We start from the raw sequence: 24,344 nt of genomic DNA, 5'->3' as shown, positions 1-24,344 counted from the left end.
TTTGGGTCAATCTATAATCAAACGGAGTTTCAACCACCGTTTACAAACCAGCTATATCTCGATAATCGGACTAAAAGTTGACGTAAACTGTGGCGGGCATCGCTATGTGAAAGAGGTATCAGATGAGTGTCATTTTCAGTGTGCGCCGCGCGTGCTAAACTGTCTGCATCTGTGTTGCCATGGGAGGCCGCGGTGACTAGGAATCCACTGAAATAAAATTTAATGTTGCATGTCTATCATGTTTGTATATGTCGTATATGACGTATATGTCTTGGAGTACCCCGTGCAAACGGCCAGGTGCTTTAGTAATAGCAGAGGCACGCCAATCTTCTGAACATTACTTAAATTAAATTTTTGGGCTTTACGTGCCAAAACCACGATTTGATATGAGGCACGCCAACTCTTGCCTGCACGGATAACCACTGCCATCCGTGCAGAGGTTCTTCTGGGAGGCTACGAAAACCTTGTGACGGACTGCCCTAAGTGATAGGCGGCTTAGTCCATCGAGAAAAAGCTTTTAAGTGTCTGCTTCGAGGAAATGAAAAACGCCTAAAACAGTGTGGCTATCATGCGTAAAAGTGCCCTAAGTATGTATATAAGAGTAGCGTACAGTGAGCAACAGTTGTCGAACAAGGGCCCTGACGAAGACAAGATCCCCTTGCCGAAATGTTAACTCCAGGCTCCGTGCTCCTGGCGCATCCCTTTTTCGACCACTGTGGGTTACTTCAGCTATCGAGCTTACTGTGAACCTGTCTGGCGTGCAGTGGGATATCTTTTTTTTTATTATTATTATTCTCGCACTTCATCGCGGTAGCCGTATCTTTCTAAGGACATTTTACGCTCAACTTCAGGGTTGAGAACAGAGCAGTTGTACGTACGCATAGAACTTTATGCTTAGCAGGAGGAAAAACTAGTACACTTTACCCTTCTAAGAATACCCTGACGTTTATACGATGCATGATCATTCTCGAACGCAGGCGTGCATGGACATAGAGCCCCGGCCTTCACTAAAAAGCACGTGAAACGTGCCAACATGGTTGGATTCACGTACTGGGCATCCCAATGTGAGTAACGCTAATATCGGCGAAAGTTGGATGGGGGTGTCTGCTTCCTTTACTATAATTTGATTTCAAGAAAGCAATTAGCATCGCTGTACTGCGCCAGACTCTCGCCGCCATAACTGGACTCGACGGAACGTAGCCGGACTCACAAACACTTTTTTTTCTCGTTTTTTTTTTTTTTCTTTACTAATAACGGCTCACACTCTCTATCTTGTGGTCGGCTTTTGCGACTGTTTTGTGTTCACACGCGGGCTCATTACGTACTGCTCTAATTACATAAGAGGGCCTTCGTGAATCCGGCCTCCACGGTATTGTTTGCCGCGTAGTAATTTAGCCGTTTCGTCTCGACGCGACGAAGCAGCGTCTCGTTTGCAAACACCAACCTTCCCTGAACACGTCTCGCTTGAATGGCGCGAGCGAGGGCCGCTTGGAGATAAGGCGTCACAACGCGTGCAGCGAACTCGGCAAGCTTACGCAATCGGCCAGACGGCAAGGGGTCGGGGGTCCTTGAAGCGGGCGAGCAGGCAAGCGGAGCGTGCTCCCCCTCGCGACCTTGAGGCGCGGCGGCCCGACGCCGGCGGTCGCAGAGACGCTCCGCAGCGCAACCCTGCAGCGCGTCGCGCCGGCCTCGCTCAGCTCCGGCCAACTAGCGACCTCTGTGCGCAGCAGCGGTTTCCAACGAAAACTCCCTGCGGTCGACGAACCCGCCGGTTGCGCACTCGAGGGCACAAAAGGGCCCGCTACACTCCGCAGTGACCGTTTCTTAGGGCAGGAAAATTCCTTTGGGGCTGTCGTCGTGGCTACACTCCGCCTCCTACGTTGCGCGGGTTTTCCGATGGTTTTCCGTTTCTTTTCCGCCAGCCAGTCAGAAGACGCCCCTTTCACCGCTTCACGTTGAACCCGCCGTTTGATAATCTCGTCGAAAAGCAAAGGAAAACGCTGAGCGCAGCCTCCGTTCTCCATGAACATTCATGGAGGCTTGGAGGCGCATTTAGGGCTTCAGCTATCTATACGTGTAGTATGAGCACGTGCCGGCGAGAGCTGTTTGTTTAACTGACCACATCGTCCCTCACTGGCACAGCTGTATCAGACTCGCACCACGAGCACTGTTCACTTTCTCCTCAGCGAGTGTCTTGAATTATTCAAATTTGGGATTGACAAACATGCCTAGAACAGGCATATACATGCAACATTGTCTACCGGCCGTTCTCCGCGTTCTTTAGCCTCGTGCGATTTACGTATTGTTCGGGACACTGCGGTTTTTTGGACGCCACCCTTGCCTCAGAATATGTACGGAAATTATGTAAAAAGAAGAAAAAGTGTGGCATTTGCTTGAACATCCCTTTCATTGTGTCGGAATTGGACGGCAAATGCTCTCAGCGAGGGCATAAGATCGAACGCCAGACCCTCTCTATCCTTCTCTTCATGCTCAGATTTTGAAATACAGTTTACTGAAGGCAAACGTGTTCGTGTGCTTCAACATCACCACCACGAGAAAATGTTTCATTTTCACTTGGACAAACAATGAAACAGATGAAAGCGGGAGAGATAAGAAGTGGGAGAACCAGGACGCCGAGAGGTTAGGGAGAAAGGGATTGCTTATGAAGAGCTCAACATTTCCAGCGAAGCAACAAAAGGCCCGCGAATATAGTCAAACAATGAGTTGACAACAAAGGAAGGACCAAAAAAAGTGAAGTCGCAGAACGTCTGGTCAGTAGGTTCCAGGAGGCCGAGGCAATCATACCGTAACAATTAGGCGAAAGGAAAAACATTTCGGAATGAAAATAATTATGTGTAGCTAAGAAGACGGCAAGAGACGGAGACCCAACGATAAAACGGTTCTTATAAGCCATGGTGAACAGCTCTGACAAAACGAAGTACGAAGTAAGAGTGGTGAAAACAAACAAAGCCCCTTTCTTAAAGAAATATGGTTGAACGTGAAGCCTTCGCCCATGCAAACTGAATCAAAGTCAAACTCCACAGCCAACTACCACGCAACGAACCCAAGATATGATGAGCGACCCGATGCGATGCATATGAGATTTGATTGCTTGTTTAGGATTGTATTTTTTGAACGTTGAAGTTGCATGAAGACGCATTTCGTTAAGTTGCGTAGCCTTTATTTTAGATCATGTAGCCGTTGACTATGCGCACACACTCACACTTTCACGGACTGCGTGCCGTTGCCGATACACGGGATCGGCCTTGCGGGCATGATCGCGCTCGCGCTTACGTTCGCGTACGGCAGCCTCTTTTTCTGCCGTGCGCTGCACCCGCGGCCTACCCATGGTGACGGCCGGGAATGCATTGCGTGACGTGCGTAATGCAATGCAGATATATACAGTTCATCTGGGTAGCGTGGCACTCCAGTTCCCCTCGTTCTTATCGGTACAACTGAGAATGTAAACTGTAGTGTCCTACGATTGTGTGCGCAGATGCGCAGATTGTTCTATTGTGTGCGCAGATACACAGATAGTTCCATTGTGTAAGTTAGCTTTCCTCCAGTGTGTTTTCGGCGCTCACGGACGAATCAGTGAGGCATAGAAACCTTCGCTTTAATATAAAGACCGAACGCTCTTGCAATACGCTACAGTACTCTGCACCACTCTAGAATAATCTGTGAGTACTATATGAGTACTTTGGGCACACGGGTAGCTATAGAATATTTAGTACAAAGAGTGAATGCAACTGACAAAAGAAAGAAAAAAATCAATATAATATGTGTAAACATATCACTTTCTGTTCTAAGATGTTATAAGTGTGTGGCTCCGCTGCTCCATGTTCTATATATACAGCAAAAAAAGGTAACGCATAACTGCGTGTCAATTGTTGGCGTTTACTACTTTCGTCAGCGCGCGTGTCAAAACGTCAAAACTTAGGTAAGAACAATGCGACTGTTTAAAGAAACGCAAATAGTCGTCAGGGGAAGCATTCTTGGTCGATCACGTTTAGGAATACTTGCACATAATGGCCATTATATATATATATATATATATATATATATATATATATATATATATATATATATATATATATACGAGCAGAAATGGAATCGAGAGGCCCAATTTTTATTAATCATATCATAAGAAGCCAACAAACACAGACCCCAAGGAAGACATACTGGAAATTACTTGTACTTACTAATTGAATTGAAGAAATAATAAATTAATGGAAATGAATGTGGATAAGCCGCGGGTGGGGAACGATCCCACGTCTTCGCATTACGCGTGCGATTCTTGAGCTACCGCGGCGCCGTTTTCCCGTCCACTTTCTGAGCTATTTATGTTTTAGGACTACGTAGAACTAACCCTGGGAGTGTTAGCCAGCGCCACCACTCACAAACCTTGGCGGCGGATGTGGAACATCCTTTCTGCCACAGGTGTCACGAGTACGTGATCTTTTTGGGTGATGGCAACTGGTCATCATTTCTTTAATTCAGTTAGTGAGTACAAGTAATTTCTCTTATGTTTTCCTTGGCGTCTGTGTGTTTTGGCTTCTTATGCTATGATATATAGTATTATATATAGTGTGTGTGCATGTCTGTGTGATTGCAAAGAATAGACTGGGTGTCCCAACTATCATGCTTCAAACTTAAAAATATGCACATGCCACGTAGCGGGACAGAACCAAGGTAATGTTGTTTGCCGTCACTTGGAGATACTCAGATTATTTTTTGCATTCCGCCTAATTACATAATTATTCTTAATTAATTAATCAACTTCTCAAATATTATAGTTACATGAAAAGTGTCAATGAGAAAATTGTAGAGCAACATGAAAAACTCCAGCTACAGCTTTCTGTTGCCCAATACGTGCTACATAAAAGTGTTTTGCGAGTGTGAAAGAAGCCCGCGAATACACGCAAAATTGCCGCCCGACTGGCGGCTCGAGGCACTTCGCGTGTATTCGTGGGCTTCTTTCACGCTCGGAAAAACACTTTTATGTAGCATGTATTGAGCGATAGAAAGCTGTATCGGGAGTTTTTCATGTTGCTCTACAATTTTCTCCTTGGCACTGTTCATCTAATTATAATATTTGAGAAGTTCATTAATTAATTAAGAATAATTATGTAATTAGGCGGAATGCAAAAAATAATCTGAGTATCTCCAAGTGACGGCAAACAACATTACCTTGGTTCTGTCCAGTTACGTGGCATTTGCATATGTTTAACCTTGGTGCATGATAGTTGGGACCCCTTGTATAGCCTCAAGTTCAGCAGCGCTTTTATGCTGCAAAAAAGTACTGATACCCGCCGAGGTGGCTCAGTCACCTAAGGCGTTGCGCTGCTGAGCACGAGATCGCGGGATCGAATCCCGGCCGCGGCGGCCGCATTTCGATGGAGACGAAATGCAAAACGCCCGTGTGCTTGCGTTGTAGTGCACGTTAAAGAACCCCAGGTGGTCAAAATTAATCCGGAGCCCTCCACTACGCCGTGCCTCATAATCAGAACTGGTTTTGGCACGTACAACTCCAGAAAGAAGAAGAAAAAAGTACTGATATTATACCATATGCGCAGCCAAAGTAGCTGACAGGGCAAATCACTTCTTCAAAGAGGCAAGTAAAGTGCGCTGAAACAACATCAACCTCAGAACAGTGCGCAAAGAAAGACCATTATAACGGACTCTACGTGACTTCACTTCTTGCTGCCTGCACATTTTCAGAACAATAGCGCTGTACCTGCTTATAGGGCCTTCCAGAGAGCTCCTAAATTTCCCTCTACAGAAAGTCCGCCAAGCGCTTGCGTGCGCAGTTAAGTACTCTGCGGTCGCAGCTGTCTACAAACACCGAGTGTAACGCCTATATGGTGGGCGTCCCCAGAAACCAGGAAAACATACTAACGACATGTTTTTGGACTCGGCGCGACTGTGACAAAAAAGTGGCGGCAGGTAAGACGATTAGGCGTCGTATTTTCCAAAGAACTTTTGTCTCTGCAAAATGTCTTCGTGCCTGAATCATTTTCATTCTCAGTGGACACGAAGATCTTCAATAAGACAATGTTTTCAAACTGTGGGTCCTGACCCCAAAGGGAGTCGCGCTGTGCTCATCTGGAGGTTGTGGAACGGGTCAAGGATTGAATAAAGGGACAGAAATTTAGCATGGGCATCGATAAATGCAAGGTGCACGTCGATATGTTTCGCAACTAGTTGCAAGTTCGCGAGTGACCGATCACTGCGTTCTTTGTTGAAAAACATTGTTCCAGGACACAAACACATTTTGTTCGTTAAACGCATTTATACCTAATTAAAAATTGGGCAGGAGTGCACACGGCAGGCATTACCAAATCCTGACTGGGAGATTACCACTGTCGTTGAAAAGAAAAGTGTACAATCATTGCATTCTACCAGTGCTAACATAAGGGGCAGAAACTTGGAGGTTAACGAAGAAGCTCGAGAACAAGTTAAGGACCGCACAAAGAGCGATGGAACGAAAAATGTTAGGCCTAACGTTAAGAGACAGGAAGAGAGCGGTGTGGATCAGATAACAAACAGGGATAGCCAATATTCTAGTTGACATTAAGCGGAAAAGTGGAGCTGGGCAGGCGATGTAATGCGTAGGATGGATAACCGGTGGACCATTAGGGTTACAGAATGGATACCAAGAGAAGGGAAGCGCAGTCGAGGACGGCAGAAAACTAGGTGGAGTGATGATCGAAGTTAGGAAATTCGCAGGCGTAAGTTGGAGTCAGCTAGCGCAAGACAGGGGTAATTGGAGATCGCAGGGAGAGGCCTTCGTCCTGCAGTGGACATAAATATAGCCTGATGATGTTGATGATGACAGGCGTTCCTCTTCCACGTTTCTTTCTTTCTTTCTTTCTTTCTTTCTTTTTTTGAGTATCCAACCCGCTTGCAGCAACGCGAAATATCTGAATGGTTCGCATTAAAAGGTTTTATTTATTTTGTAGAAGAAAGTGTAGCATGACTTCAGCTAACGTTACATTGAAGTTTAAATCATGTCATGTGCAATGCGTCAGTTCTGCCAGAGCCTGGTGCTGCTCAGATTACCGATGCTGAGCAACATTGCGCTTCTTTGGCAGGAATGCCGTCTGGGAACGCTGAGTGCTGGTGGATCTCCTTTTCCCTCGGAATAATTCAGCTGCTCGTCTTGAGCGACACATTTGCGGTGTCGGCGGCTGAAATTCCGCACTCTCCCCTTCCGCTGTCTCCTCCATCAATTCTTAACAATCACCTTTCATAACATTACTACTAATACCGAGATCCCCCACCCTCCACCTCAAGAAAACGTCACGTTGCGAATTTCTTTCGCCACATTGTTACGTATAGAGGACGCTACCACGCTGACGAGGCAAGCAGGGGGGAGAGTGCGTTGAACTAAACGAACTCAGCTGAGACAGGTCAACCGCGAGGCCGCCGATGACGGCAGCCGCAGCTGAGACACGCCACCGGTCGCTCGCGGTGTGTCAACCGAAATGTCAGCCATGCCACACCGCAGAGGAAGATAGCGGCCCGAGACGTCACCGTGAGGAGACGCGAAAGTGTCACGCGAGTAGTCAGCGATCTCCTCGATGGCCGCCAAGTGAATGCCGTGCGTGCCAATTTTTGTTTGTCTAGCGAGACAGCGCGAACAGCAGCTGGCAGCCTTTTGACAACAGGAAAAGCAGCGAGTGAGAGAGAGAACAAAAAAAAATAAAGGAAAGAGAGGCTCGGTAGCGAAGTGAGGGGCACGCTGCCAAGATCGGAGGACGTCCACCCGGCATTCCGCTTCCTGCGGAATTCAACGCAACGAAACATGAAGCAAGGGGCTAGATGCGACTGCGGTCGTCAGCTGCTGGCTCGTGTAAAAGTGACCTAGCTTGACATACGTGCTGACTGGGACAGTGCATTTTTGGATAAGACGCTAGCACAACCAGACGACTTGCGCACCGTGATATGTCCGACTTTTATATTGTGGGGTTTTACGTGCGAAAACCACGATCCAATTATGAGGCACGCCATAGTGGGGGACTCGGGAATAATTTGGTCCACCTGGGGTTTTTTCACATGCACCTAAACGGATGTATCCGCATTTCGCCTCCATCGACATGCGGCCGCCGTGGCCGGGATTTGATCCCGCAACCTCGGGCTTAGCGGCCCAACACCATAGCCACTAAGTAACCACGGCGGGTATATGTCTGACTTTAATGGAGCGGTAATTGTTATATGTGTAAACAATACGTGTAACAATTTGGCGTGCCGTTTGCGCACGTTTATAAAACGGGCTTTATTGCCGCAACGTTTTTCGTATCATCTCATGTTATCATCCTTTGATCATCGATGAATTCATTGTTTGTGGAGAAGCCGGCGACACAATCGTTGCCAACATTTGCAATTTCATCCAAATATATCACTCACTCCACCAACCACCGCTTTTCAGCGCGTTACTGAAGGTGGGTTACAATCACTGGCGGATTCAGATGGGGATGACCCTGGCGGACCGGTCTCATGCCCCCCCCCCCCCCCCCCCTTTCCTTCAAAACATGGTGGCACTTTTGAAACACAACTTGGTCTGGATATATAATATGGCACAGAAAATGCGTGCGCTGACAGAATTGAGCCTGCAGTGACTCTCCACCTCCGTTCTCTATTTGTTTTGATGCACACGCGGTACCCGAAGCTACACCCTGGGTGCGCAACAGAAGGCAGTGAAGGTACTTTCGTGCTTTCCACGCACGTGCGCACATTCACCGCATTCCCTTCTCCTTATCCCTTCTTTATATTGCCATTATCCCTTCCCACAGCATACAATGTAGCCTTTTCTCGCTCTCTGGATCCGCCCTTGGTTACATACAAGCCAAACCCTAATGACGCAAGATCGATCGAATAGGGAGCGTGCATTAGAAAGTAGGAGAAACAGACACTGGTTGCTCGAAGAAAGTTTACTTTCATGTGTTCTGGAGAGAATTACATGTGCCACACGTGGGCTTACTAGCTCCGAGCTAGTCGCCAGAGATAATAGACCGAGTCGCACGCGAATAAAATATTCCGGGGCAGTGCGAATAAGAGTTACCTACTTTGAAAACGAATGCAAACGGTACCGTGACAAAAGCGAAAGTAAAGGTTTTCCTTTTGTTAATCTTAAGTGCACTCCTGCTGCCAGTGACCGTACCGTTTCTTTACTTGTCTGTTTGTTCGCTTACTTTAGACGGTACTGATCTTCTAGCTATGCGAAAACTATAAAAATGGTACGCAATGAAAAAAAGAACACCTACGGGAAACCAGCCCGTTGTGGAATAACACTTCAAGCATAGACAGGGCATGGGCTTCCGTGATACAAAAAAAAAAAAAAAAAAATGTGCAGAAACCATCGATGATAATTGCCAATGTAAGCGAACAGCACCGAACGCTTCTAGAAAGCTATTCGCTTTATTGAAGAAATGATGCTCTTGAATGCGTATATCGGTTGCAGACAGGACATCAGGGTGGCGCTTGTTGTTACACTGCGTAATTCTGCAGAGAACAGAGCCGTTAACCAGCTCCGAGGTTATAACACTAACTGGAACTGTGGCTCAGTTGGTTGCCAAGAATGACGACCTTGATAACCGATCCCGTCGCAACAACATTATTATACACGGCTTGGATGAAAAACCAGATGAAAATGAGAAGACTTTGCTAGATGGGGTTGGACAGATATTTTCTGGTATACTGCGAATCACGCCCCCGCATACTGAGCGTTGCCACAGGATCGGCGGAAAGCGCAGAGAGCGCCCACGCCCAGTTATTCTTAAGCTGCTGTATTTTCGGGAAAAGTCTGCGGTGATGAAAAACGTATCGAAGCTTAAAGGATCGCAATATTACATCACTGAATATTTTTCATCCAGCGTTCGTGCAGTCCGGAAAAAAATTTGGGACGCCTCAGCACCTTTTCGATGACAAGGCTCTGTTGTCAAGCTACGCTACGATTACGTTTTTATCGACAAAGTGCGTTACAGTTGGGATGGTGTGTCCAATGCCCTTATCAGAGACCCGAAATCCTTCAATAACAGAACATATCGGTCAATACCGCCTGATTCGTCCCCTGCCGCTGAACCTTCCGAGTCACTACGTTCCACTTCCCCTAACAGACTGTTCCGTGATTCCAATCGTAACCTTACAATTTTAAACCTCAATGCCAGGAGCATAATTAACAATTTCGGAGACTTTTTATCTTTAACTTCTGCGCACTCGCCTCATGTGGTTGGTATCACAGAGACTTGGCTGCATGATGATATACTGGACTCTGAGTTCACTCCTCCTGGCTACGTTGCGGTTCGCGCAGATCGGCGGCGTTGCGTTGCTTTTTCGATCGGATCTCGAGTTTTCACGATTGTCCCCATCAGGTGACATATAATCAGTCTGGTGTAAACTTTATCTAGACAAAGCACACGTCATGCTAGGCGTCGTTTACCGTCTACCAAGTTCCTCTGTAGACCACGTTGTAACTCTTAAGTCGCTATATTAACGAGCAGCAGCTAAATACGGGTAACCTCATTTGCATGGGTGACTTTAACGCCCCCGGCATTCATTGGCGTACTTTAACACTTGTGAAAGAGACTTCCATAAATAGAGAACTAGTTGCCTTTTCCCTTTTATTCGACCTTGTCCAGATTACCGATAAACCTACACGATGCGACACTCTGCTTGATTTGGTGTTCGTTAGTTCTAACATTGTTGCAAAAGGCTACAGAAGTGATGTCAATCAGGGACTTTCTGATCACCAGGCCGTTCTTGTCTCCTTAAATTTCTCGGTTACTAAGCAGAATTTTAAAATCTCCACCTAGCGGATTTCCGCTGAACTATAACATTAAGCAGAATTTTGTTTTCTCTACATTTCCAGATTTTAATCGCGCTGATAATGTTTCAGTAATAGACACTCTGTCTGATGGTTTTGAAGAATTCGTTGCACTAAGTTCTGCTTGTGATGTTAACGCATTGGTAATCTATTTCGAATGCTTGGTTAAAAAAAGTATTCAGTGTTCTGTTCCTTTCAAAACAAAGAAGAAAAATGTGAAAATTCGCTGGATGACGCGAGATATATTACATCTGACACGTCGTGTAAATAGACTAAGGTGTAAGAGGCGCTCAAACAATCGGGCAGCCATGATGAATTTCGTTAAGGCAAAAGAGGAGTTTAGACTGAAAATTAACTGCGCTAAGGATTTCTTCTTCCGTGCGCAGCTGCAGGACCTACTAAAAACCAACCCGCGTAAATTTCGGTCGTCTGTCTTGCCACGTGATACGACGGCTACTTCTATGGTGATTAACAATGATTCTACCAATGATCCACTTTATATATCAAACGTATTTAATAAGTATTTCCAGTCAGTTTTCACTCGTGACAACAACGTCATCCAAACAGACAGCCATTGCTCGTAGTGACGTATTCATCAATGAAATTAACATTACCGAAGAAGGTGTGTTGAACTTAATATTGAAACTCGATAATAAGAAGTCTGCTGGGCCAGATGGCATTCCTAACTTGTTTTTGGTACGGTACTCATTATGGATCTGTCGCTACCTCACTACCATATTCCGCAAGTCCCTGGCATCCTCTACAGTACCCTCATCCTGGAAAATGGCTCAAGTTCTTCCTTTATTCAAGACCGGTGACAAACACGTTTTATCTAATTATAGACCAATTTCTATAACCTCTCATTTATGTAAAATACTAGAGCACATTATTTACAAACACATTATGGAATATCTTGAGTCACATAAATTACTAACTAATGTCCAGCACGGCTTCAGACGTGGGTTCAGCACATTAACTCAGCTAAGTGAATTTACACATGACATTTGTATTAACCTCGACACGGGCAACCAAATTGACGCAATCATCATTGATTTTTCAAAGGCATTCGATACAGTGATTTATTCGAAATTTATGTATAAACTTGACGCAATCCTTAATAATCCCCGCCTTCTCAGCTGGATTTCAAGTTTTCTTTCCGATCGATCTCAATTTGTGTCCTCTAACAAAGCTAATTCCAGGGTGACAGAGGTGCCCTCAGGAGTGCCACAAGGTTCCGTCCTGGGTCCGTTGCTTTTCTTGGTCTTTATAGATGATTTGCCTCATCAGATAACCTCAAATATACGTTTGTATGCTGATGACTATTATATCATAAAATTTCCTGCTTTCAGGACCATTTACAGCTTCAAAAATCATTTTCCAATTTTATCTCTTGGCAAATGACAATTAACATCCGTAAACCGTTGTTATGACTTTCACTAATAAAACGACGCCTTCCGTTTTCACTTACAAAGTTAATAATACTCCAATTCAAAGCGTTAGTGAATATAAATACCTTGGTCTTGTTTTCACACCAAGTATGTCTTGGTCGAACCAAATAGATTTAATATACTCAAACCCATTGAAAAAGTTAGGCTATCTGCGCCGCACATTGACCACAGCCCCAAGGGATACTAAACTACTGATGTACAAATCGCTAATCCGGCCTATACTAGAGTATGCTTCTCCTGTCTGGAATCCACACAAACAATGCCACATTAATCAGATTGAGGCCATCCAAAATAAAGCGATCCGCTTCATATGCCGTAGGTAGGACAGGGATTTTTCCCCTTCTACAGCGCTTTTATCTCTAGGCTTACAACCGCTCTCAGATCGCCGACGCACGGAATCACTGAAGTTTTTGCATTGCATTATTAACTCCTCTTGCCATATATCTTCAGATAATTATCTAACCCCTGCAAAACCATGTCGTACTAGAAGTTACCATCACCTAAACATCGTGCCTTATTTTGCGCGTACGGACACTTTTAAATACAGTTTATTTCCCCGTGTAATTGAATACTGGAATTGTTTGCCTGGTCCTACTCGTTCTCTTCCTTTAAACTTATTCTTAGCAGCCATTGAATAGTTTTGGTTTGTATTGTTCGTATTGCCTTTATTGTTTATTATTTATCATTCCTCTGCTTTTCACACCCACTCCTGCCATAGCCCGATAGGGCTGCAGTATGTACAAATAAATAAATAAAAGATCTGCAGCGTTGCCGGAGCCCTCTCCTGCAGCCGCCACTGGAGAAAAGGGCGGTGGCAGAAGAGGAGGGCTGTGCTTCACGAGCGATAGCGCGTGGTGGCAGGTCCGGCTATTGGCTTGCACGCACGACTACAGACGATATTACGAAGGCACAACGGAGCCGAGTTTTACTTTTGCTTTGTCGCCCATTGCCTATTTTCACAACCTCCGCAATTAAATTTGACGAAATATTTATTTTACCGTTGCAAATGCCATATCTAGAACTCCTATGTTTGTGAGAACATCGAAGGCTTGTGGAACATCGAACAACTCGGTTGCGTGAGGGCAGCGCCTTTGCATCGGCGGTTAAAATCCGACAACCAACCACCGACCAAGAAAACGGGCGAAGAGCCAAAGAACGCTAGCTATTCGCTTTAAAACTCAAGACAACAGTAATGCTGCTATGTTCTGGTTTAAATGATTGCCAGGTCCCTATACCAAAAGTCGAATTTTTCTGTCTGACTTTCACACGTCTTTTGCGGCTTAACGAAGTCCCAAATAGGCCTGCACAACATGCAGTCGACTAGCGAGCATTCAGTCAGATTACAACCGCTTAAAAGAGTACTGACACAAAAATTTTCGAGCTTGTTTTTTCTGCTGTAATAAGTAGCTAATGACCCAGTAATCACGGTGCGAAACCTCATTTGCTTCATAACGCTACAGGTAATTATTTAGAGTCTTCTTTGCAGCGACCAGTCCAAGTTTCGGTTTCAGAGAGCAACGAGATGGGCGAAGAGGGATTGTAAACACAATGAGCACGTGATCGCACAAAACTGTGACGTGTTCAAGCTAGCGCGCTCGCAGGCGAGCGAGCTTCGTGTTGCTAGTTCGTCTGCTACGCCTGCACGAGCTTTGCGATGTCGTCGCCGTCCAACGTGTGGTCGCCGTCCTCGTTTTCTTCATCCAGCGGTGACTATTTCCTCCAGGCGGGAGTCGCCACCGTATTATACGTGGCCAACCACTTCTGATTCGATCCACCACGGGCGTGCTGGCGATCGCTGGGAAACGGTATAGGCCTCTGGCCGTCTGATCCGGGGCCGACGGCCCTTGCAATCCGTCCGCAGCCCGTAACAAAGCACCTATATTCGTCAACACAATCAACGTCTGCACATTTATGACGCTCATAACTGACAGTACAATTAGTTTTGCCGACGGCGTTGGTAGCGATGAGAAAACACGTTAGCAAGGTGAGCCGCTTCGTAGAGACGATTGCTGCGGCGGCTGCGCTGACCGCTTGCGAGCCAAAATCACGCCAACGATTAACTATATCACACAACGTTTCATAACATGCACACTTTCGAGGTCACTTTACTCTAAGCGTTATCTCTTGTCAGAAGCAATTGAGCCGATTTTTGTGCCGCCGTCAGCGGCGAACGAGGCTAGTGTCTCGACCAGGGAGAAAGAAAAAAAATGTCACAGTTTCTCCCTAAGGGCGAAGCAATGGATGCGATAGCAACACAGCAATGTCATACGAAGGTGAGCGGCTTTGGTAGCAATATGAATTGTAGTAAACATGAGCTGATTAAGTAAGCAGGTGTGCTGCGGCGTAAGTAGACCGACATGAAGAGAGACTCGATGACCACGAGAAGGCGCGTGTGAAACGGTGGTGTTGATGAGAAGCGCTTCCCGTGGGCAGCGCGTGCGAAGGGATACACCTGTAGCGCTGCACTGCCGACCCGGGCAGCATTGCATGCATGTAGCGTGCGTTGGAAAATGTGGCCCGACTATTACTAACTGATTGAACAAGCGTGGTGTGAGCGCGCACAAACAAACATGAATAGATCACACTGAATGACTGCAGACAACGACTGTCAAAACGCTGGCAGCAAGCGCATACGCCGCAGCAGCGGGCGAAGGTACGTGCGGTATATCGCTTCAACGGAAACGGAGCGGCGAATGCACGGCGCATAAAGGTCAGAGCCGTGTGGAGATAAGCGACGGTGCGAGCGAGCGACGAGCGCGGTTGTTGGCAGAGTAGAAGTGCGCCTCCCCCCCCCCGTTCCCACCGGCGCTGGCTTCACGCTTCCTTGCTTGCGCGTGGGAGATTGAGTGCGTTCGCTCTCCGTGATAGCGCGCGTCCCCGCACGCTTCCGCTCGGGCATACGGCGCGCGGCGAAGATTTTATCTATAGGGAACCTCACGGCGACGGCGGCGCCGACGGCAGAAATCCGGTTGAAGTGTCCATATAATTGCTATCGCAATAAAAGCACCGAGACGATCGGAGCAGCGAGGAACTTGCGCGCCGGCCCCGCCCCGACGGCAGCGCAAACTCGTGACGCAGCTACGGTGACGTAGCATTTTCTTAGTTATTTACAATCCTTCATTGATGTCAATGTTGCGAGGTGCTGCGCTTTGCGGGTGGCTGCGCGCATGTACTTTTAAAATTGATTTTAAACATGTTCTAAGCTATATTCGCCGCTCATATTTTGTAGACGATGTGTGTGTGTCCTCCTAAATCGATCTCACGAGTTATCTCGACTTCAAATTTTTGTGTCAGTACTCCTTTAGCATGAAGTGCTTGCTCTGGTCCCTCCTCTTCTACTGCGTTTATCTGCACGCTTTCACTCGACTCATATCCTCATCCTCGGATGCACGTCGCTTATAATACAGAGGCCCGGGGCGGAATTGCGTCGGAGCCCTGTGTTACTGCAGCCCCCTGTTCTGGTTCTCTTTTTTTTCCCCGCAGAAGGCATATTATTATTTCATATCCTTTTGTGTAGGTTTCCTCACTTCCTTAAAGATTTTGTGTCAAAAGTAATGTAAACCCCGAAACGCAGGGGGTACAGCTAGCGAGAAACAGTCAAAGGAACAAGGACATTCAAGGGCTCTTTTCAACAGCTGCGTGCCAACCTCCCAGCTTGTTCAGCGGTGTAGCCAAGTGTTATTATACCTACCGCGCCACCCTAGTTGTTTATTTGTCTTCCCTTTCTACACCTCCTCCTGTCTCAGCTGTCCTCGTGTTCCTCCCCCGCCGTGCCTCTTTTTGCCTGTGCTACGCACCCACTTCCTGTACGTATCTATAGTAGAACGCATAATAAGCCATCACTGGCGCCCGCTAGAATCATCGTGTTTCTAATGTTGACAGAGAGAGAGAGAGATGAAGCATTTTAGTGAATCCCGGAGAGGACTGCCTGGCAGCGTGAATAGCATGCTGCTCTGAATGGATATGGTGAGATGAAATTACATGCACAGTGCATGTCACAGATACGCAACATACACAGAACACACCACAATGCGTAATATACAAACAAACTGCAGTATCTCATTGAGACCAGTGCCTATAAGGAGGGTTAAATGTGCCTTATTTGCGCGAGAAGCACGCGCCAACGTGATTTCATGGGTCAAGTACGTGTCTTAGCTCAAGGCATGACAGTCTTAGACAAATATGGCGAAGTACCTTGAAAACGGCCAAGCCTGTTTAGAGGGCCGCTAAGGGCACGTACCAAAACTGCAGTCAAGAATACATTGAATCATAAAAATTGTAACTCCGTGTTGGCTTTGCTACCATGCCAGCTAATCACAGATGCTATTGAAGCGGAGTCGATAATCCGCCGTGGTGACCTTTGCGTCTCTAAGCCTTCAATTGCACGACCAGAATAAGAACTTGGATTTCTGAGAGCGGGAGGTGCAAATGTTTTGAACATGCTCTGGTAACCTATTTATATGTTGCAAGATTCATGGAAATTTCAATAGATTCGTGAAATGTAGCCGAAAGTTCAATGCATGAGTCTGTCTCTCTTTCTGTCCTTGTTTTCTTTCTTTCTTCCTTTCTTTCTTTCTTTCTTTCTTTCTTTCTTTCTTCTTTCTTTCTCCCTTTCTTCCTTTCTTCCTTCCTTCCTTTCTGTTTACTCTATCAACAACAGCATCGTAACTCTAAGCAATAGCAGAATGGCTTAAGCCCCTTTCTCCGATCAACTCCTCAAGAAAACTTTATAATCAAGCAGGAAGCGCCCGAGGTTTGCTACTGCCTATAAAAAGCACATGTTATGCAGGTTTCGCCCCGTCGCGAGTCCGAAGTGGTCCTACGATAAAGCAGGTGATGCGTAGCTCTTCTTTCCAGAATACTATTGCATAGTATAACGCTGACGAGAAGTTCAACGACATTAGAACGCCGGCTACGAAGCATAATAAAAAATTGCTTGAATCTAAGGATAATTTTTCTTGTGATAAAATAGGCTTTAGAGGAGAAACCTATAAATTCTCTCTTTATGCAAAAGGCTGGTCTGATTTCAATTAAATTGTAAATTTGTTGCGTTTACACGAAAAGAAGGTACATTTTAGTGACTGACGACCACAGCGTTATGAATAGCGTCCTCAAATATTTTTATTGCGATAGCAATTATATGGACACTTGAACCGGATTTCTGCCGTCGGCGTCGTCGTCGTCGTCGCCGTCGCCGTGACGTTCCCTATAGATAAAATCTTCGCCGCGCGCCGTATGCCCGAGAGGAAGCGTGCGGAGACGCGCGCTATCACGGAGAGCGAACGCACTCAATCTCCCACGCGCAAGCAAGGAAGCAGGAAGCCAGCGCCGGAGGGAGCAAGGGAGGGGGGGGGGGGGGGGGGGCGCACTTCTCTGCCAACAACCGCGCTCGTCGCTCGCTCGCACCGTCTCTTATCTCCACACGGCTCTGACCTTTAAGTGCATTCGCCGCTCAGTTTCCGTTGAAGCGATAGACCGCACGTACCTTCGCCCGCTGCGGCGTATGCTTGCTGCCAGCGTTTTGACAGTCGTTGTCTGCTGTCATTCAGTGTGATCTCCGTGTTTGTGCGCGCTCACACCACGCTTGTTCATTCAGTTCGTAATAGTCGGGCCACATTTTCCAACGCACGCTACACACGCAATGCTGCCCGGATCGGCAGTGCAGCGCTACAGGTGTGTCCCTTCGCACGCGCGCTGCCCACGGGAAGCGCTTCTCATCAACACCACCGTTTCACACGCGCCTTCTCGTGGTCATCGAGTCTCTCTTCATGTCGGTCTACTTACGCCGCAGCACACCTGCTTACTTAATCAGCTCATGTTTACTACAATTCATATTGCTACCAAAGCCGCTCACCTTACTTCGTATGACATTGCTGTGTTGCTATCGCATTCATTGCTTCGCCCTTAGGGCGAAACTGTGACATTTTTTAATTGCCGAAAGCAGCAAGCTTTCAGAAAATTGACCACTTATTGCGAAAGTGTAGCTGTATCTGCACGCACTGCAGTGGACCATGCTAACAGTCAGTTTTCGTCATCAGCAAGACTTGAACTTCGTAAAATTGTTTACAATATTACAACAGCCTTTGTGACATTTGCTACTCAACCTACTTGCAATCAGGACACGTATTCACAAAAAATGTGTTATGCTAGTAAAGTTTGTAAGAACAAAAACCGTCCAATAGTGACAGCAAACATAGTATCGAAAGCCGCCGACCAACCAGAAGAAAGTCTTACGAACAAAAACCTTTCTGACTTCGCCCCTGGCACATGACTTCCCAAACAAAGTTTTCTTATTCTTATGGTCCTGTAAAAGACAAAATTTAGGAAAGATGACCGTATACAGTGAAGCATTGTCTTCTTCGATCGTTAAACTGTCAATATTGTCCCCAGTTTTTCTGAAGCTTGGCTATATACGTGAACAGACTGTACATGTTGCACGCATATGAAACAGGAGCCGTATTCACGATGTTTTTTTTTTTTTTTTTTTCCGTAAGTGCTCTTTTTCACTGGCGGGTCCCTTAGCTAATAATATGTTCACCGTCAGGAATGGCTGGAAGTTTCTCTTACGAACTAGTAAAGCGTAAGAGCTTTTTGTCAATATGGGCCCAGTACGTTCTTTTTACTCACCAATGTTTGATACCGGGCTAGTTTGTGTTCTATGTTACTACGAATTACAGTGCACACCAGAACAAAGACAGGAAAAAACGAAGGCTTTCTCGCCTTCGTATTTTCCTGTCTATGCGTTGTATAATTCGTAGTCATCTTTTTATTAACTGCTTTTATGCTGTCTCGCGGCTGGGGTGGATGTTTACTGATTTTGCTTATGAGAACAAAACTGTCATGGCCAACATAGGCGGGTGAATAGTATTTTTCTTCAACGGAAAAAAAAAATGGAGATTCTTCGCTTTCTAGAGGTAGCGAGATTTAACGGGGACAGCCGAGGGGAGCCCACGTTTCGTCTGACGAATTCGTTCAAACAAGCACTTCACAGTGCGTTTACGTCCGTCACAGTTAAAGGCTGTTAATTCACAATTAAATATGCCACTTGCTAAAGGCTGCTCAATAACTGACATCTCCTCTGACATATATTTTAGGTTTATTATTCATCAACATAATGTTCAATAGCCTGGCATAGGAACAAGAATTCAGGATCGTCAGTCATCCTCTATAGAGTCTGTAAAGGAGTACGTTCATCTAGGTCAATTACTCACAGGGGACCCTGATCATAAGAAAGAAATTTACAGAAGAATAAAATTGGGTTGGAGTGCATACGGCAGGCATTGTCAAATCCTGACTGGGAGCTTAACACTGTCGTTGAAAAGAAAAGTGTACAATCATTGCATTCTACCGGTGCTAACATATCAGGCAGAAACTTGGAGGTTAACAAAGAAGCTCGAGAACAAGTTAAGGACCGCACAAAGAGCGATGGAACGAAAAAATGTTAGGCCTAACGTTAAGAGACATGAGGAGAGTGGTGTGGATCAGAAAACAAACGGGAATAGCCGATATTCTAGTTGACATTAAGCGGAAAAAATGGAGCTGGGCAGGCCATGTAATTCAATTCTGGGGTTTTACGTGACAGAACCACGATATGATCATGAGGCACGCCGTAGTGGGGGGCTCCGGATTAATTTTAACCACCATGGGGTCCTTTAACATGCACCCAATACAAGGTACACAGGCATTCCTGCATTTTTCCCCCATCGAAATGCGGCCGCTGTGGCAAAGATTTGATACCGCTACCTCTTGCTTAGCAGCGCAACGCCCTAGCCACTAAGTAACCACGGCGGGCATTCATCACACGAGAAATTTAGCTGCACATACAAATATAGACTTGCCTTTTCACCATATAGGCTCATTTTTTCATTGATTGAAGACTACGTGACCGGACGTGAATGACCCGTATATATGATGACTATCGCAGTTAAAAGCACAAAGAAGGCGCCGGCATGACTGCGAATGGCTGAGCCGAATATTATGGGGGTCTCAATACGTACACGGGGCCCTATATATTTATTGCGCTAACAGCGACGAGAGACGGAATTTAAGAGCGTCTACTTTACGCATAACTAAGGGGCAGCTATAAGCGACAACGTGGACAATCACCCGATGTCCCTTGGGTCCTGCACCTTGGGACCTGCTCCAAGGACCGATGTCCTTGGGACCTGCTCAAAGCGTTCGTTTCCACGAAGAAAAAAAAAACTCAGAGGAGAAGACAGCACCTGACTCCCTATAGTTAGCTGTGTCCATCTATACAACGAATGCAGCGCGCAATTTAATGCGATAAAAAAACTTTCATCCGCGCAGGAGGAAAAGCGAGATGCATAATGAGTCAGGGCCCTGATGACAGCTGATCATTATTACGTTGCCGCAGCTGATAAAATGTTGGCACCGCTGACAGTGCCCGGTGTTTGCCGTCCTTAGAGGTTCAGTCGTACTCAACTGAGACATGTAACGTGCGCGTCGCGTCGCTTGCTAATAATTGCGCCGAAACGTCGAAGTATTAAAGATCTACGACCGTTCTCAGAACAAAGCACAACTGTAAGCCGCCGAGACTGTGACGGCGATTTCTGCCGAGAGTATATGTTTGAATAATCCTAGCAAAGCTACTCCCGTACTATAGGGTGTTTCCGGAAGAAGCGCTTAATACGATTTTTTTTTTCTTCTTTTTGATGTTATGTGTTCACAGGCAGCGAACGAATGCTAGACTGCACTTATTACTTTTTTATTTATTTATTTATTTATTTATTTATTTATTTATTTATTTATTTCAATACCTTAAAAAGGGCATTACAAAGGGGGCGGTTCAAGAGAATACATACATCTCATTTCAATTATTAAAATTCATTCAAAGCCAATAAAAACAATAAAAAGTAAAGGGCTGCTACAACATATATATATATATATATATATATATATATATATATATATATTCCTAAAAGGCAGGAGGACATGCTTTTTTGCTATTTCAGGTACCAAAAAACTTGAGTATTGGGTACTCAAGTTCGCTGTAATCTGCCTTTCTTTTTACCGATATGAAAATAACGAAACATGCGAGAATGTTAAAAAAATGGGCTCGACTCAAGGATCTTTCATTAGCGGCGTTTGGATAGTGAAGTTTCCGGATCGAATTCAATACGAATATTCGAGAAAAACGACCCCAAATATGAAATCGAATACTTTCTTAATTATGAGGTGGCACAAAATACGAAGCTTGCGCGGAGTCCATAAGATAAAAGAAGAAATCACTGTTATATACATTTACGCATGTATATAATACCGCTCGCACGTGGGCGTCCGAGTAATTGAGGAGCCTATATAAGGTAAACAACTATATTTTTAACTATCTTGGGCATCACAATAATGCCAGAAACGAAACAAGGAAAGCGCACACACATTATTGTTTTTGCATAGGTATAAAAGTATGATAGTACAGCACCGAACATTGTTTTAAAGAAATGAAAACATGGTGAGAATGGTCAAATAATAAATTGGAACAAATTGGCGTATAGGCTGCCTGAAGGAGACCCATTCTTATTGAATGTGGGGAAATTCATTCGGAACAGTCTTCACATCCATGGTTGTTTCTCCCTCGAGACTCCAATAAGTGTTTTTATTCCTTATATATCCGCAAGAAACGAATATTCTACAACTTCGAATTGCGCACTCTCGAATCGAATACCAATCGAACAGCACACACTGTTTGATTCGTATTCAATATTTCAAATACTCGCATAACCTACTCTTCGTTGACTTCCGACTCCCCTGAGCAGTTCCTGTACGCACACTACCACTACCGCCGAGTGGAAGGCAGCTCGGTCCGTTTAATGTAGTATACAGTGCACTTCAATAGCGCTTTTCAGTGATTGCAACGTCGACGAGTTGCTTGACAGATACACATACACCCCGGTGCATTCGGGCAGCCGAAGAAAGCGCCTGGTTGCTTCATTTCTCCTCCAGAATCGCCGTTCAGTGTTAGTGAAGTGCAGTGACTGACTGCTTCAGCCGTGAGACCGTGCTAACATCCACTTTCTTGAGTCGAGGCCGAGTCCTAAGTCGAGGAACCTTCTAAAACACAGTAGCTAGTGTCCTCTTACAGTGGTGATGGCTGCTCCTTAAATAATATCAAATAAGAGATGTCACACGTTAAGTAAAGCAAGCACAAAGAGTACATAAGGCTGGATGTAGTTTGAGAAGGTAAGTGTAGCTAACGCGAACAAAATAAAGCGATTCGAAAAAATGCTTCTTTAGCGAATCTGGAGATGACCAGCCGAATAGCGAAAATAACAGACATCACGAGAGACACTCTTTTCTTCTTCTTTTTTTTCTTTCCCAGTGACTAAGGTGGAATTCTACGCGTTTCGGTTGTATCTCTTCGTTCACCACAGGCATCTTCCTATAGAGTGGCTGTATAGAGCGTCGAACAATGAAAGACAAAGGTTCACAAGGACCACAACTAAAGGAACGTCAAGAGCATGGACATCACAACAGCCACGGTTGAAGAGGGAAAAGCGAGGTGCCTTGGATATGCAACATGAAGGTGCGATATCCATATATATTGGTGAGAAGGCCCTCAAGGCAGATGAGGAGGAACAAGGCCGACCTCAGAAAATCTGCCAGAGACGTGTGACGCTGTGGAGTATGATCGATCTGATGGTCAAGATTAAGCTCAGCAAGATATGGGTAAAGCAGTGGGGAAAATCGAGAGAGAGAGAAAGGATGCAAAGAATGGCAGGGAGGGTAACCAAAGGTAGTTCCGGTTGGCTACCCTGCACGGGGGGAAGGAGTAGGGGGAAAAAGAGAAAGAGAGTGGGAGGGGGGAGAGAGAGAGAGAGAGACGAAATCGAAATGCTCATGACAACCAACCACCCGGTGTATCATGCAAACAGAATAGGCTGCTTGCAATGAATTACATTTTTAGTGGTTTTGTAATTGCTCGATTACCTTTTTATACTCGGTAACGCTCACTGTAATTGAATTAATTTTTTTTTTGCAGTTACGAATTAGATGTAACCATTACATATAATGGTTGCATTACAGTTACGAATTACATGTAACATTACTGACGAGACAAGCTGTAGCAGGCGACACAGCTTTTTTGAGAACTTGAAGTTGGCGGTAAGTACAGTGGAACGCACGCGGCCGTATACCACGCAGCAGCCACGCGAATCCGCATGTTCAACATGCAGACCCGCACTCAACGTATTTGCTTCTTTATCTTAAGATCCGCCAGACGTTGGCCGACTATACGAACAGGCGCTGCTACGACTCGATAGCAATGGTCACTTGGGACGTCGATGCCCGGAAATTACGTATGGGCGATTTTTTCGGCTTTACATTGGCTCTCCGCGGTAGCTTAATGGCTGTGGCGTTGCGCTGCTGAACTGGAGGTCGCGGGTTCGAACCTGGCCGCATTTCAATAGGGGTGAAATGCAAGAACGCTCGTGTACTTAGATTAGGGTGCACGGTAAAGAACTCTAGGATGGTCAAAATTATTCCGAAGTCCCCCACAACGGCGTGCCTCATAATCAGATCGTGGTTTTGGCACAAAAAACTCCAGAATTTATCTAGGTTTTAATTGGCCCTCCTGGGAGTGACTTACTTTATCTAAGTTTGCGCATATTCCACCAGAGTGATCTCTTTTTATCATCGCAAAACTTCTTTCTGGGGTTTTACGCGCCAAAACCAGTTCTGATTATGAGGCACGCCGTAGTGGAGGGCTCCGGATTAATTTTGACCACCTGGGGTTCTTTAACGTGCACCTAAATCTAAACACACGAGCGGTCTTTGCATTTCGCCCTCATCGAAATGTGGCTGCCGCGGTCGGGATCAAACCTGCGACCTCGAGCTCAGCGGCGCAAGGCCGTGTATAGCCACTGGGCTACCGCGGCAGATTATTTATGTATTACAAACGCATTCTTTGTGTGTGTTTGTGCGTGCGCGCGTGTGTGTACGTGCGTGTGTGTGTGTGTGTGTGTGTGTGTGTGTGTGTGTGTGTGTGTGTGTGTGTGTGTGTGTGTGTGTTGTGTGTGTGTGTGGTGTGTTGTGGTGGTTGTGTGTGTGTGTGTGTG

The 24,344-nt window shown here is 45.8% G+C and overlaps 1 protein-coding gene across 1 annotated transcript in view; it reads left to right on the top strand.

Moving 5' to 3' along the window:
• The first annotated feature begins 1,033 nt into the window (after nt 1-1,033).
• The window catches only part of LOC119451006 (paired mesoderm homeobox protein 2-like), a 91,475-nt gene continuing 68,164 nt past the window's right edge, over nt 1,034-24,344 (top strand). Inside the window, exon 1 of the mRNA XM_037714472.2 lies at nt 1,034-1,064. Coding sequence (XP_037570400.1) covers nt 1,034-1,064 — 31 coding nt within the window. The remainder of the gene's footprint in view (nt 1,065-24,344) is intronic.

This window comes from Dermacentor silvarum, chromosome 1 (genome assembly GCF_013339745.2).
Source record: "Dermacentor silvarum isolate Dsil-2018 chromosome 1, BIME_Dsil_1.4, whole genome shotgun sequence".
In the NCBI taxonomy this organism is placed as follows: domain Eukaryota; kingdom Metazoa; phylum Arthropoda; class Arachnida; order Ixodida; family Ixodidae; genus Dermacentor; species Dermacentor silvarum.
Note: the sequence above shows the minus strand (reverse complement) of the source record. Positions and strands in the feature narration are given on the sequence as shown.